This window comes from Procambarus clarkii, chromosome 20 (genome assembly GCF_040958095.1).
Source record: "Procambarus clarkii isolate CNS0578487 chromosome 20, FALCON_Pclarkii_2.0, whole genome shotgun sequence".
NCBI classification, from domain to species: domain Eukaryota; kingdom Metazoa; phylum Arthropoda; class Malacostraca; order Decapoda; family Cambaridae; genus Procambarus; species Procambarus clarkii.
The window spans coordinates 19,495,563-19,513,109 of record NC_091169.1 but is presented as its reverse complement, the minus strand read 5'-3'; the positions used below and the strand labels follow the sequence as shown (position 1 = coordinate 19,513,109).

The window sequence follows — 17,547 nt, the reverse complement described above, 5'->3', positions numbered from 1 at the left end:
AGTAGCGACAACAGAGGTCAACACCTGTGTGTCTCAACAGGTGTCTCTTGAGACAATTGGTGTAAATATTGTGTCTGTCAACACTACGGCAGAGACAATGTTTACAATATAATCGTATAAGAGGAATTCACTATAGACAGGACCAGGATTCAACAAGCTACCTATGATGCCAGCGACCTCTGGCGCCCGCGACCTCTGGCACCAGCGACCTCTGGCGCCAGCGACCTCTGGCGCCCGCGACCTCTGGCGCCCGCGACCTCTGGCGCCCGCGACCTCTGGCGCCCGCGACCTCTGGCGCCCGCGACCTCTGGCGCACGCGACCTCAGGCGCCCGCGACCTCTGGCGCCCGCGACCTCTACCGCCCGCGAACTCTAGCGCCAGCGACCTTTCACATCAGCGACCTCTGGCGCCCGCGACCTCTGGCGCCCGTGACCTCTGGCGCCAGCGACCTCTGGCGCCCGTGACCTCTGGCGCCAGCAACCTCTGGCACCAGCGACCTCTGGCGCCAGCGACCTCTGGCGCCAGCGACCTTCGGCACCAGCCACCTCTGGCGCCAGCGACCTCTGGCGCCAGCTATCTCTGGCGCCAGCGACCTCTGGCGCGTGCGACCTCTGGCGCGCGCGACCTCTGGCGCCCGCGACCTATGGCGCCAGCTATCTCTGGCGCCAGCGACCTCTGACGCGTGCGACCTATGGCGTCAGCGACCTCTGGCGCCAGCTATCTCTGGCGCCCGCGACCTCTGGCGCTAGGCACTTGGCAGTGCTTCATATTCTCCTCTTCTTTTCCCAGAAGCCAAAAGTTGGTGAAGGAAGGTCAATCATTCTTCCAACTTGGGAACATTCATCTTAATAGTTAAGAGAAGAAAGCAAAGTTATTGTTCCCAAAGGCAAGAGAGATACTACAAGGGAAAATTATCATATTTTATATATATATATATATATATATATATATATATATATATATATATATATATATATATATATATATATATATATATATATATATATATATATTTCTTACCTGAAGATGTTTCTATAGTGGAACGAAACGTTGTACAAAATATACCCTTCAATAATCATTAGGGGTTTCATTAACATGAATTTCAGTAACTTGATTGCTCTTCTTAATCCCGAGAGAAAAAAAATAGACACACAGAAAGCTTATACTATTAGATCAACAAAGCCATCAATGCAGGCGATGGTTCTAAGAACTACAGCTACTGGGAACCAAAAGTTGCAAGTAGCACGGGCTATGGTGAGCCCCTAGTGGACTTACCTGGCACGTAGGCAAAGGTATAAGTAAGGCAAGAGAGAGGTGAGAGGAGGAAATTCTTAGAGGAAGGTAAGAGCAAAGCGAAAGGTACGAATGGGATGGGTGTAATAAAGGGTGTAATAAAGGGGTAATAATGGGTATACGAATGGGAATGTAAGAATAAGAGGAGAAAGGAAAAAAGAGAAAAAGGATTGGTAGGCTTATGTTAGGTCACGTTTGTTAGAATAGAAAGGTTAGAACATTTGAGTATGTACTGTGAAAGGGAAGAGTCAACAGCAACAAAGCCAGGACTCAGGTTCATGTTGGGAAGGTTGTGTATCAGAGCCTCGTCGATGAAACGACGTCTGTGTAGAGTAGAGGCAGGAAAGATTATTTTAGAAGACCAATCAACAGGATGATTAGAATCCCTAACATGACAGAAGAGAACATTGTTTGTGTCTGCAGACTTAACATTTCTTTTGTGTTTCTAATGTTCTGTGTGTTTCTTCTTTTGTGTTTCTAATGCATGTATTAGCCTATTAATATCCATTATATTATGACATTCATTCACTTGTTCACCTCCATCACGTCCTGTACCACCTCACCCAAAGATAATATAAGCCTTTGCAAAAGCATGGTCAATTTGTCATTGAAAATGCAAGGAATACCTTGTGAAACGCATCCCAAAGGCGTCAGACCATAATAAATTGTGAACATGAACTTTGGAGAGGTAACTTTACAACTTCCCTCTACAGTGAAGAAAAAATATAAGAAATATTGAGAAGATTCGTGTTAGAATCATTAATCTTTCCCTTTCAGGTGTGTATATTGTGTGTGTGTATATATATATATATATATATATATATATATATATATATATATATATATATATATATATATATATATATATATATATATATATATATATATATATATATGTCGTACCTAGTAGCCAGAACTCACTTCTCAGCCTACTATTCAAGGCCCGATTTGCCTAATAAGCCAAGTTTTCCTGAATTAATATATTTACTATAATTTTTTTCTTATGAAATGATAAAGCAACCCTTTTCTCTACGTATGAGGTCAATTTTTTTTTATTGGAGTTAAAATTAACGTAGATATATGACCGAACCTAACCAACCCTACCTAACCTAACCTAACCTATATTTATAGGTAAGGTTAGGTTAGGTAGCCAAAAAAAGCTAGGTTAGGTTAGGTTAGGTAGGTTAGGTAGACGAAAAAACATTAATTCATGAAAACTTGGCTTATTAGGCAAATCGGGCCTTGAATAGTAGGCTGAGAAGTGCGTTCTGGCTATTAGGTACGACATATATATATATATATATATATATATATATATATATATATATATATATATATATATATATATATATATATATATATATATATATATATATATTTTTTTTTTTTTTTTTTTTTTTAAAATGAAAAGGTACCACCTCTGGTGCCAATGTGGGGACCCATAGCCTCGGAGAAGAAAATAAAAAGTATTCAGAGGAGACCTTGTGGTCTCTCACTGACCACCAATATTATCTTCTCCTACCACCCCCATTCTTTTGTATGTACACATATATATTTACTTTATTTGAACTTTGTTACAAAAAAGGAGTTACATATGGGTTACAAAGATGGTTGTCATAGGTTGTCGAGTTCCTCCAGCTCCTCAGATGGCGGGCAGGAACCCTGCCCGCCAGGGTTGAATGGTATATATATATATATATATATATATATATATATATATATATATATATATATATATATATATATATATATATATATATATATATATATATATATATATATATATATGTGTGTGTGTGTATATCACGAAAATAAACACGTGATTAAAAATGTGACAATGTCAGACCACGGAGGAAAATGAAACAGGAATTTCCTTAAGTACTTTCGTATATTAAATACGATTCCTTCTGAAGATATATTTAATATACGAAAGTACTTAAGGAAATTCCTGTTTCATTTTCCTCCGTGGTCTGACATTGTCATATATATATATATATATATATATATATATATATATATATATATATATATATATATATATATATATATATATATATGTATATATATATATATATATATATATATATATATATATATATATATATATATATATATATATATATATATATATATATATACATACCTGCGACAATATACACCACACGAATCTTCAGGATTAAGGCAAGAAGAAGGATTTATGAAGGATGGTTAATAATTCCCAGGCGGGGCGTTCGGGCTCCTGAATTCTTATGAAGGACTCGAGGCGTGAGAGTCCTGGGAAGAGGGGAGGGAGGTAGAATGTGAGAGAGAGAGGACAGAAAAGAGGAAAATGGAGTGAGAACAGGAGGGGGAGTGAGGGAGAGAGAACCGAGAGACACGGCATTTGAAGGAAAAACAAAGGGGTGTGAGAGAAAGGGGAGAAAGTAGAGTGGCTAAAGGGAAAAAAGAGAATGGAAAGAAGAAACGAACAGGTGATGGAGTGGCAGAAGGAAAGGGGAAATTGAATGGTGGGTAAGGAAAAGCCGAGACACAGAAGGTCTCAGAGAGATCTTCTGTGTCTCTCAAAGAGAGAGAGCAGAGAATAACCTCCACCCCACTCACCCCCCCCTAACCTATACGACACAACCACACCTTAAAAATCCATAATTATCCATATAGCCATTTTTGAACTGTGATAATTGCTCCACGCTGTCTATAATTCCTTTTAAGATTAATAGACCCCCATATAAACGTTTCTGCAATTTATGTGCTTCTCAGAGCAGCCTGTAAATTGCACATATTATTCTATAACAACAATATTCAACTCATATCTGTCTCTAAAGCCGTCTTACTCTCTAGCAAGCCTTTCAAAGCCTGAGAAAATACAGACTACTTCCAAGCCTGAAAGTAAGCCAGATTTACAAAGTTTGAAAGTATACGAAGAAATTTACCAAGCTTGAAAGTTAACAAGTAATATTAAAGCTTGAAAGTATGCGAGGAAATTTACCAAGCTTGAAAGTTAACGAGTAATATTAAAGCTTGAAAGTATGCGAGGAAATTTACCAAGCTTGAAAGTTAACGAGTAATATTAAAGCTTGAAAGTATGCGAGGAAATTTACCAAGCTTGAAAGTTAACGAGTAATATTAAAGCTTGAAAGTATGCGAGGAAATTTACCAAGCTTGAAAGTTAACGAGTAATATTAAAGCTTGAAAGTATACGAAGAAATTTACCAAGCTTGAAAGTTAGCGAGTAATATTAAAGCTTGAAAGTATGCGAGGAAATTACCCAGCCTGAAGGTATACGATGTATTACCAATTCTGAAATAATGCGAGGTTTACCAAGCTTGAAGTGGTAAAGCCAGGCATAACCAGTCCTGCGAATATACAATGCATTAACAAGCCTAATAATATACGAGATATTAACAAACCTGAGAGTACACGAGTATACAAGGTATTATCAAGTATACAAGGCTTACCTAGTATAAAAGGTTTAACAAGTATACAAGGCTTACCAAGCTTAAAAATATACAAGACATAACCAATCCAGATAATACACGACGTAATATCAATGATCTAATGTTCAAACAAATGTCTGTTTCATTTAAAAATTACAGACTAGCAAGTATGTTAGCCACACATATATATTCCAAGCTTACCAATTATACCTTGTATGTACACCTGACCTCCTGCCAGGTGTACACCTTTCCCCTGTCGCCACTGAGTGAGTGCACATGATAGGTAAATTAAATAATGGGGCCCAGACCCTGAACCCATTATGCAATTCTGTAACCTTCCTGTCCACTCACAGAATCATGCAGTCCTTACAATAATTAATCTGCAAGAAAAATAACATTCTAGCCGCCGTTCCCGTTGTTTATGAGTGAATGATTCAATTTACACATCAAGTACACGTGATTACGTTAAAATTGGTCGATAGTAAAGCTCTCTAGGTCGACTACAGCATACCCAGACTGACTATAACGTCCTCTGAATCGACTACAGCGCCATTGGACTGACTATAGCGTCCTCTGGGTCGACTTCAGCGCACCCGGACTGACAATAGCGTCCTCTGGGTCGACTTCAGCGCACCCGGACTGACTATAGCTTCCTCTGGGTCGACTTCAGCGCACCCGGACTGAATACAGCGTTCTCTGGGTCGATTAAAGCGCCGCCGGACTGACTATAGCGTCCTCTGGGTCGATTAAAGCGCCGCCGGACTGACTATAGCGTCCTCTGGGTCGATTAAAGCGCCGCCGGACTGACTATAGCGTCCTCCGGTTTGTCTGCACCTCCCAAGGACTGACTATAGCACCCTTGGCGTCGACTACAGCGCCCCGTGTCGACTATACCGTCCTCCAGGTCGACTACAGCAAGCCGAGCTGAATACAGCGTACGTCAAGTCGATGTTTGAGTCTCCCGTGTCAATGATTGTCACCCAGGGTGATAACTGTGACCCTTGGGCTGAATTATTGAATCCCCATTGCCGATTATGGCGTCCCCGGGTCGATTATCGAGTCGCCCGGGGTGATTATAGAGCCCAGGGACACATACATATAACTCTGTCCACCCGTAGTTGTGACCGACTCTATAACCCTCCACCCGCCTTCCCCACAGACTGACTGCACCTTCTCTAGACTGTCTATAACATTCCGGACTGACTGTATAACGCCTGTCCTGATAGACTGTAGCTTCTCCACGCCGCTTCCAACACCGGCCATCCATCACAATATATTCCTCCCCGGCAGAGAAAAAAATCCTCTCGGGAAGGAAGTAAATTGCTGCCCAATTTTCCAGGGTGAAGAGCCTTATTTACCATTCATCAACCTCAGCAAACACCGCGTCCGGAGAAAAACGAGTCAGGAGGACTTAATGTGGCAACCGCTCCTGCTCAGGAGGAAATAATTCTCAGTTATATTCCTCCGTTTCTCACTCACACAACGGGAACCCGAGGCTCGGTTCACCTAGACCTCGCACTATAACCCAAGCCCGTTAATATTCCTCCGTTTCTCACTCACACAACGGGAACCCGAGGCTCGGTTCACCTAGACCTCGCACTATAACCCAAGCCCGTTAATATTCCTCCGTTTCTCACACGAACAACGGGAACCCGAGGCTCGGTTCACCTAGACCTCGCACTATAACCCAAGCCCGTTAATATTCCTCCGTTTCTCACTCACACAACGGGAACCCGAGGCTCGGTTCACCTAGACCTCGCACTATAACCCAAGCCCGTTAATATTCCTCCGTTTCTCACTCACACAACGGGAACCCGAGGCTCGGTTCACTCACCCGCACCAGATCTCGCACTATAACCCAAGCCCGTTAACTTGAGTTGCCTTACGGGCTCACCATAGCCCGTGCTACATGGACATTTTGTTCTGAGTAGCTAAATCTAACACAACGACAGCATTGGTTTGCCACAACGGATAAAGAGCGATGTACTCAAACGCCGGAGAACCTAACCTAACCTTCCACACACATAGCAAACGGCCGGGGCAGTTTGTGAGCCGGTATGATTCATAGTTCGGCGTATTTTGTCGGTTGGGGATGGATTTTTGGCGTCAAATTACGATGGTTTTTATTTGAGACGACGGCTTGTTTTCACACGATATATATCTTTTTGGGGCGACCCGTAAATTCAAGCGATGAATTCATGTCTTCATTGTCAGCGAGTGCATCATTAGAGTGTCTTGAGTGTATTGACCATGTTCTCTGGTGTAAAACACCTTATTTTGTACAATATGGTCACCAACGGACAAAATACAGGGTCCTATGAAAATTAGTTATGCGAAGGGAAAGCTTCACCCACGTGCGTAAAGGAGAGAGAAAAAATATACCTTTCCATCCCTCTCCTGGCTGTCCTACGCTCTTCGTCCCCTTCCATGCGTCATGTAATCTTTTCCATACCTTAATACATGAAAGTTTATACACTACAGACCACAGTAATGAAATTCATGTACTTTCGTGAAGTTATAACACTGCAATGTTGACGCTTTAACTATGAAACATGAGCCTAGATTACTTTGGTGGTCCACAAAAAGGTTCGAACGCTTTCGGTTAGGCAAAAGTCACGTCAAAATTGGGACTTATCAAGTTTATCAGAATAGGTTACTTCTTCATCATGTCTTCCCAAACAATAACCTCAAGTTCGTTAATCCAGCCGCCAAACACCACCTCACCCTCTCCCCGTATTAGTGAATTAAAAACAATTTCAACACGTTTCCCGCTACTCAACTCATAACGTTCGAACGTTCCTCGAAAAGTGCTTCGTTCATGTCCGAATTGCACCTCTGTCAATGCTTCGCCCTCGTTCAACAAATGCAAATAATTTCCAACAAACTAAGCACCTAACCTAATCTAAACTTACCTAACCTAACCAAACCTAACCTAACCTAACCTAGGCCTCAACACCTAACCTAATATTGAATACACATGCGAACAAACCTGAATGGTCCCCAGACATATATGCAACCGAATTGCACCTGTACAAATATTAAATAGTGAAATATTTGCATTTTTTGAGAGGGTGGGGGGGGTCAGTTTTAGCCCTGAACGAGCCTAGCCTGAAGGCCAGTTGGGCACTAGCCCCTCTCCCTCCCTTAACACCCCCCCTCCCTTCCCATCCCACTGTCACAGCTGGTGTCGAATCGTTGGGGAAGATGTCAAACAACCATCACATGCTTCGGCCCACAACTCCATGCTGTATATATGAGTTCATTCACTCGCGCTGGCACCAGCTCTCACCAGCGTTGATTCCGACAGCTGCGAAGTTTTGGACGCTTTCCTCATGCTCCACTAGCGTTCCTCATGCTCCACTAGCTTTCCTCACGCTCCACTAGTGTTCCTCATGCTCCACTAGCGTTCCTCATGCTCCACTAGTTTTTCTCATGCTCCACTAGCGTTCTTCATGCTCCACTAGCGTTCCTCATGCTCCACTAGTGTTCCTCATGCTCCACTAGTGTTCCTCATGCTCCACTAGCGTTCCTCATGCTCCACTAGCGTTCCTCATGCTCCACTAGCGTTCCTCATGCTCCACTAGCATTCCTCACGCTCTATTATTATTTTACATGCTTCACTAACATTATATGCTCTACATATCCCACTAGCCTTCCTTGTACGGCTTGCAGTTGATATTGTGAAATACCTTGTGACAGTATTGTCGATGAAGATCAAGTCGTAAGGAAGCTATCCTATCATTGACCTGACCTGACCTGACCTGACCTGACCTGACCTGACCTGACCTGACCTAATAGCTCTATTTATGACCGTACTGACAACCCTCCTACCCCCCGATTGTCAATCTCACGGAGGGGTCCCTTTTCGAAATACTTTGTCCTTCCGTGGGGCTTCTTTAAAGATAATATTATATGTGGTATAATATTTTCTTGATGTAGATTGTAAACCTGTATTGGGTGTTGAGATGGAGCAGTTGTGCTACATACCCAGAAAATGACGAAAAGCATCATCAAAGAAAATGATAAGAAAACGGGCCGTTTAGAGACAATTAAGTACTTACAGGTATGTTGTCATTATTCCGTTCATTAGGTGTGTTCAGAGTGACTGTGATACAAGAGGGTAGAGATTTGAGAACAAATAAGGAGCTGGGATTAGAGGATTAGAGCTAGAGAACATTGCCTATATAACCACTTCGAGCATCGGGGAATCGAACAGCGACCATCAAGAAAGCGAAGCCGTTACATGCCCTACCGACCAATCCAAATGGTACAGGGAGGTAAAAAACCCATTGAATTTACCGAGTTGTTTCCGAGATTATGGACGACGCAGGACAGAAGGGCCGTCTTGGAGGCGGTGACCGTCACGTTGGTGGGCACCTGGGGATCGAACACCGGCGGCAGAGTGGGTCCCGGGACGGTGGGCGGGGGGACAACGTGACGAGGGACCCGGGGCCACGCCCACACGCATCCTGAAGAGACAAGACCAATCGCCCATCAGATCCAATCATCAAACATGTAAACATACATGGCTTCGTAGCTTCTATTACTCATCAGATGTGAACAGGAGTCGCTCCCATACCTGCAGCTGGACAATAATCTATGGGGGAAAAAAGGTTAGATATAAGTTAGATTCTTATATATAAGAATCTAACTTATAGATATAAGTTAGATTCTTGATCAGTGTCAAATGAATCTAATGGTATAATATATATAATTACATTGATTCTTGATCAGTGTCAAATGTATCTAACGGTATCATATCTATAATTACATTGATTCTTAATCAGTGTCAAATGCATCTAACGGTATCATATCTATAATTACATTGATTCTTAATCAGTGTCAAATGCATCTAACGGTATCATATCTATAATTACATTGATTCTTAATCAGTGTCAAATGCATCTAACGGTATCATATCTATAATTACATTGATTCTTAATCAGTGTCAAATGCATCTAACGGTATCATATCTATAATTACAATGATTCTTAATCAGTGTCAAATGTATCTAACGGTATCATATCTATAATTACATTGATTCTTAATCAGTGTCAAATGCATCTAACGGTATTATATCTATAATTACATTGATTCTTGATCAGTGTCAAATGTATCTAACGGTATCATATCTATAATTACATTGTGTTTTAGTGTTCAATTTACTGTTAAGATTATTAGTCTGCATATAATTGTTCATGCTAAATGTAACTTCTTGTTGTGTTTGTTGGTAGTGAGGGTAGCGACGGGGCTAAGCCGCTAGTGCCCTGTCAATCCAAATTTAGAGAAGACGATGAGAGTAATAGTAATAATAGAGAGTAATTAAAGAGTAATTTCCCTTAATAGAGGAATATAAAAGGTAACCACTTGACCACTGGTTGATAACCGATTGTAATATTGCGTTATGTCCTATTTCCAAGTAAATACTCGATCAGTCTGTGAGTTTTAGGAATTTAAAACCACATAACAGTTAGAAAAAAAGTTATTTTTTTTTCATTATAAGAACACAAGAATTATGGAAGACTGCAGTGGGTTTAGTGACGTTCGCTTGATGGGTTCTGTGTGTGTCCACCTCATCTCTTTCATATATCTCTGTAACCTATATCAGAAGGCTGTTATAAACTGTTTCAATAATGCTAGTCAGTAACCTGTTACACTCATCCCTATTTACAAACCACTATCTCACTCTCAATCAATTAGCTGAACTGCAATAGCTGGCAAACTCACGCAAAAAAAAAAATTGTTACGAGATCAAGCAGTCCAATATTTAGAGAGTAACAAACTAATTAAAAACTCTATCGAGAGAGTTTTCAACGAATTCTTTCAAGTTAAACGAATCCCTTGATTTGTTTTCGCATTAATTTCCTATTGATTTACCTGGTGATGATTACGAGAGAGTTCTGCTTCCTCAGTCTGGCCTGTGGCCAGCCTTACTTGGTGATTGGTCTGTGGGGCTGTTTGTCGTCGTGCCACCTTACCATCACAGCCAGGCTGATCTGGAGACTCCAACAGAAACTTCTTCAGTTATTGATAACATCCACAGTTTTTCTAGGAGTATTTCTTAAACGTAATCAAAGGAGACTGGATAGTTTTGAGCCTCTGAAGTGGACACCGTTCTCTTACGTTACTCATGGCTAACAACATTCAAATAATGGGATTACCATAAACAATGGGTTACCTCTCGCAACCTGTTAAATTTTGGATTTATATAAGAGATATTTAAAATAAGTTATGGTCTTCAGTATAAATATTTGCCAATGATACCTTTTATTGTTGTGAGCTAGTTTTACTGTTGAGAGCTAGTTTTACTGCTAAGCGCTAGTATTGTTCTTGAGCGCTAGTTTAGCTTTTGAGAGCTAGTTTTGCTCCTGAGCAACAGTTTCATTTTTATGTACAGCAAAATTTAGCAAATTCGCAGCTGGAACACTGAGAGAGAGAGAGAGAGAGAGAGAGAGAGAGAGAGAGAGAGAGAGAGAGAGAGAAAGAGAGAAAGAGAGAAAGAGAGAAAGAGAGAGAGAAATAGCTGAAAGACAGATACCCAGTTTACCTTGAGGAAGCGGGAGACTACACACCCAAAACAATAAGAGTCACGTTACAAGCGGTGGTCGCTGGCCCTCGCCACCGTTTGACTACACAATGACAACAACGGTACCGGGGCTCTTCCAGGTCACCAGCAGCAGGGCGGGTCAATAGTAGACTTGTTTGAGATGCTATATACCACCTTAGTGATTAGGACAGCGGAAAACAAAGACATACGTTGGTTTGAGCAAATCACTCAAACAATCACATTACAGTATCTCGTTGTCTTTCAAGTTATCAACTGAAGAACATCAAAAGAGGAATTAAGTCTGAAATGAACACTGAACATTCAATCTATGACATTATAAATATCTTTTGCTTTTAAGTTGACGGCCAATAGCTCTTGCTTTACCTTTTATAACATATTCTACATTAATTTTAATCCAGTTGAGAGCTATCATTTGGGATCATTCATTTTCAGGCAAGTAATAAATTCTCAGGTTGTCAAGTCTCAACCAATGCGATAAGTTATGGAACGTATCTTTCTGGCCTGTGAAACCCTCTCCCGTACTTTGATATCTATCAAAGTGATATCTAGACCAGCACTTCCCTGCTGGTCTAGATATCACTTTGTGGGATCAGATCCTTGAAGTTACCTACAAAAATAATTAACAAAAGGAAATCATAAATTCTTTCTGGAAACTATTTCACTCTAGTAAAGGGCAGGTAAAAAGCAGAATTATTGACCGCCACGAGGAAAGATAACTTTACCTAAATATTGACCACCCCATGAGACACTGCCTTAACCTTATTGTTGATCATAAGGGACACTAACGTAACCTAATTATTGATCACCAAAGGAGACAATAATACGAGATACATTATTAAAAAATACCTTTACAAATGACTTCCTCTTTTTCCTGCATTAAAACATGGAACAATCAACTGCTTTCTCTATTGAACACATTCAGTACCATTCAATTTAAGAAACTTGAAAAATAATTGGTTGTTTTGATTGGGCGTCGTTTTCTCCGGTCACGGTCAACACCCTGCATTGCCAGGTGCAAATTCTCGCTAACAACTAACGTCAAACGAGGCCCTAATACCGCACAGCTAACGAGAGGCAAGTCCCTTACTGTTAAAATCCCTCAAGGCCCCCTACCTCACTGCTAACGTCAGATAAGGTCCCACCTCAGTACTTCCACGGACAAGCAAGTACCAACCTCATAACTTACCACAGTCAGGTAAGTACCTGCCTCACATCTAACCATCATCTCTGTCAACTACCCACCAAGGGGTCAATTAGCCCCCGTGCGGGTCAAGGTTAGCCTTCCAAACAGTCTCCTTGTACCGTTCCTACCACTACCACCTCAGGACCACGTTAGACTCGTTCAGAGAAAAGCATCAATTGAATCAATTGTATTTTGTTTTGCTCTCGTTAATAAGAAACTGTAATAGTTTATCACGTAAATGCCTTTCTTCACCACAACGTTGCGGGCAGGGGATTGTATGACATTATATTCATTCTTCACCACAAAATTGCGTGCAGGGGATTGTATTTCATTGTATTCATTCCCCACCACAAAATTGCCTGCAGGCAATTGTATTATATTCTATTCATTCCCACAACAAAATTGCGTGCAGGGGATTGTATTACATTGTATTCATTCTTCACCACAAAATTGCGTGCAGGCGATTCTATTACATTGTATTCATTCCCCCACCACAAAATTGGCTGCAGGCGATTGAATTATATTCTATTTATTCCTACCACAAAATTGCGTGCAGGCGATTGTATTACACTGCATTAATCATTCCAATATGTATCCTAAGTCCCGTAATCTGCTGATTCTCTCCAACAGCGAGTAAAAATAATATATTATACTGCGCCACGCGCACACTCAAAAAGTATATATAAGAATTGTTGCACGCTGATACCCTCGTTAAGTAACGCATATACACACTCCCAACATGCACACAACGTAACTACAACGTTGATACGTTGAGCCTTGACGCGTAGACGTAAAAAATTATGAGCTTACGTTATGATACAAGTAAAAATGCTGCAGGCGACGTCTTAAATACCGTTAAAACGTTGCGGCGACGTTTAATACACTTTAAAACGCTGCGGCGACGTTTAATACACTTTAAAACGCTGTGGTGACGTTTTAATACTATTAAAAACGCTGTGGTGACGTTTCAATACTATTAAAAGCGCTGTGGTGACGTTTAATATAATTAAAAATGCTGTGGCGACGTTTTGAAATATTTCTAAACGTAGTGACACCGTCGTAATAACGTAAAAAGCGTTGTGGATGCGTTTTTTTGCAACGAAATAATTACTGGAATCTTTTATCATTTATGCCAGGAATGGGAAACACTGCCGAACTGAGAGCCAGGTGTATACACACTCTGGGAGATACTCATAACCAGATATCTGCACCCTGAAAGATGCTGTGTTTATTATATATATATATATATATATATATATATATATATATATATATATATATATATATATATATATATATATATATATATATATATATATATATATATATATATATAAGACCGAGAGTGACTCATATGAATCTCCACGCACTACGATAAATAGGGGAACGAAAAAAAATGAACAAAGGTGAAAACTCAGAGGGGACCTTTAATAAAGATGAAAAACATGAACTGGAATAAAGAGTTTTGAAATGCAGAGTCGTAAGCCCTCTCGGTCTCGTTAAGGCCAGAGCTGTGAGAGAGGAGCACACATGTACCTCTGGCACAAATTGCAATAAGAGTTGAAGAGTTGAGGTAAATGTGTGTTACTCTCTCGCCACACCCGACTATTTAGGGTGGACGGTAGAGCGACGGTCTCGCTTCATGCAGGTCGGCGTTCAATCCCCCCGGCCGTCTACAAGTGGTTGGGCACCAGTCCTATCTCTCCGTTCCATTCCAAATCCTTATTCTGATCTCTTCCAAGTGCTATATAGGAGTAATGGCTTGGGGGGGCTTTCTCCTGATAGTTGCCTTCCCTTCCTAATTCACCAGGTGTGTGAGAAGAGCACGAGCGCGTACGCACGCACGCGCGCACATACACACACACAAGGACCACACCTTCCCCCCCCCCACACAGACACACACCACCTGTTTCCTCCTGGAAACAGGAGACCAGACACAGGATGCAGAATAGGAGATGAAGTACTTAATGAAACGGACAGAGGGAAATATCTAGGAGTTGATATCACACCAAACCTGTCTCCTGAAGACCACATCAAGAGAATAACGTCTGCGGCATATGCGAGGCTGGCTAACATCAGAACAGCGTTCAGGAACCTGTGTAAGGAATCATTCAGAATCTTGTATACCACATATGTAAGACCAATCCTGGAGTATGCTGCCCCAGCTTGGAGCCCGTACCTTGTCAAGCACAAGACGAAGCTGGAAAAAGTCCAAAGGTATGCCACTAGACTAGTCCCAGAACCAAGAGGCATGAGATACGAGGAAAGGATGCGGGAAATGCACCTTACGACACTGGAAGACAGAAGAGTAAGGGGAGACATGATCACAACCTACAAAATCCTCAGAGAAATCGACCGGGTAAACAAGGATAAACTATTCAACACTAGTGGGACGCGAACAAGGGGGCACAGGTGGAAACTGAGTACCCACATGAGCCACAGGGACGTTAGAAGGAACTTTTTCAGTGTCAGAGTAGTTAACGGATGGAATGCATTAGGGCAGTGATGTGGTGGAGGCTGACTCCATACACAGTTTTAAATGTAGATATGATAGAGCCCAGTAGGCTCAGGAATCTGTACACCAGTTGATTGACAGTTGAGGGGCGGGACCAAAGGGCCAAAGCTCAACCGCCGCAAGCACAAATAGGTGAGTACACACACACACACACACACACACACACACACACACACACACACACACACACACACACACACACACACACACACACACACACACACACGTGACACTGATTGAGGTACTTTCTGCGTCCAGTGACTGTAAGGTTGTGACCACAGCCATGGCAGGGGATGGCAGAGGTGGCAGGGGTGGCAGGGGATGGCAGCAGTCCATGGCTACAAGACAGGACTACTTTCTTGTTCAAGGTAGAAGCCTCGTTAATAAACTTACCGTCGACTGACTTACGTTTTCTCTCAAATTTCCTCCTCTCTTTTCCAGCCGCACTTTTCCCTTTCTCTTTTTCTCAACACTGTTATAGTCTCTGCTGCTCTCGCTCTCTCTCTATACCTCTCTCTACCTCTCTCTCTCTCCCTCTCTCTCTCTCTCTCTCATCGATTTATTTATTTTGTCACCTCTCTTCCTTCTCACCATTCTGCTAGCGTTCCTCCTTCCCCTCCTTGCGAGGAGCTGTAGGGAGGATAAGACCCAACGGTCACCAGATGCTCTCCCTATCATGCAGGTAGTTCAGGCACGCAATAAAGCTCTTCCGGCATGCAAGAACGATATATATAGACTAGTCTCGACCCCTAGGAGACCTGGATCACATGATGCAATTGCAACTTTTACCGGAGATGAGCACTGTATTAAACCCCCAGACTGATGATCTGCAACACCAGAGGCTGATGAGCCATTCCTGGAGAATGGAACAATGTATAAACCTCCCCGCAGACACTCTGAGGATGTTATCTTGAGGTTATTTTGAGATGATTTCCGGGCTTTAGTGTCCCCGCGGCCCGGTCCTCGACCAGGCCTCCACCCCCAGGAAGCAGCCCGTGACAGCTGACTAACACCCAGGTACCTATTTTACTGCTAGGTAACAGGGGCATAGGGTGAAAGAAACTCTGCCAATTGTTTCTCGCCGGCGCCTGGAATCGAACCCAGGACCACACGATCACAAGTCCAGCGTGCTGTCCGCTCGGCCGACCGGCTCCCATATTGCAACATCATGTTGAACCTTGGATGATATGATGCTTGAAGCATATACAACATACATACAAGGTAAATACATACATACATACCACCCCCTTATATATTATCAGTGAAAATAAAACATCCCCCGACCTTCGAAGACTCCGGTAATTTAGGAAGTGACGCGATTCCAGGAAGCCAGAGTCATATATATCCCAGGTTAACTCCCTGGAAGACTCGGAGCTGCAGACCATGGTTGGTATTTCCTGAAGACCAGAGGTATATTAAGGTATTTACCAGGAAGATCTGGAACAGGAGAGACAAGCAAGAGAAAGTAGCAAGAGAACTCACAAAGTAGCAAGGAAACGTTAGAGAGAAATTAAGATACGTGTGTGTGTGTGTGTGTGTGTGTGTGTGTGTGTGTGTGTGTGTGTGTGTGTGTGTGTGTGTGTGTGTGCTCATCTAGTTGTGCTTGCAAGGGGTGAGCTCTGGCTCTTTGGTCCCGCCTCTCAACTGTGAATCAAGTGGTGTACAGATTCCTGAGCCTACTGGGCTCTATCATATCTAGATGATGAGTGTGTGTGTGTGTGCGTGTGTGTGTGTGTGTGTGTGTGTGTGTGTGTGTGTGTGTGTGTGTGTGTGTGTATGTGTGTGTGTGTGTGTGTGTGTGTACATCCACACGCGCGTGTTTGTGTGCATTATTTCAAAGTGAGTGAAATTTGCACTTACAATGATTTTTGAATAATTCATTACTGTGGTAATCTGTGTGTGTGACACTGAATAGAGTCGGTCATGTCCCTCGTGACACTAGACAGAGCCGGTCCTGTTCCTCAAGGTACTGGATAGAGTCAGTTCTGTTCCTCGTGGCTGTGGACACCATTACTGTGCCAGGGTTATTAATCACACAGGTAGAGCTACGGTCATTAATGTTTCGGGGCTACCATGCAGCCCTCGTAGTGTTATTGATCTCTAGTGGGTCGTCCACTTCTTAGAAGTGTGACAAAGCTTATTGATCTTCTGTCTGGTTGGCAGGCTGCAGATTTCAGAGAGCTTATTGACCTTGAAACTCGGGCAGGGTGAAGGTGTTTCAAAGCACATTGTTCTCCTGGAAACTTTGCAGGAGTTTCTTTTATTGATCTCCTTGTAACTAGTGTGGCTGGAGTTGAATTATATTGGTGTTTCGGAAACTCAGCTGACTAAAGGCGTCGTAAGATATTCTCTAGTTCTGGGATTTCTATGTAATAGTGTAAGGTAAGGGGCACCATTGAGCAGGTTGACTGGGGACCTCAGAGGACAGAGAACCGAGACTGCTATAGGAGTCTCGGAAACCTATCAAAGGAGTGGCATAAATATTCCATAGATTGAGTACAAATTGGAAAATTTATACGGAAGAAACACCAAGGACATGGAGAACAAAGCTAGC

The 17,547-nt window shown here is 42.2% G+C and overlaps 1 protein-coding gene across 1 annotated transcript in view; it reads right to left on the bottom strand.

Annotated features, from left to right (window-relative positions):
• The window catches only part of LOC123755369 (protein turtle homolog B), a 100,458-nt gene that overhangs the window by 15,007 nt on the left and 67,904 nt on the right, over positions 1 to 17,547 (bottom strand). Inside the window, exon 3 of the mRNA XM_045737927.2 lies at positions 9,027 to 9,196. Coding sequence (XP_045593883.1) covers positions 9,027 to 9,196 — 170 coding nt within the window. The remainder of the gene's footprint in view (positions 1 to 9,026; positions 9,197 to 17,547) is intronic.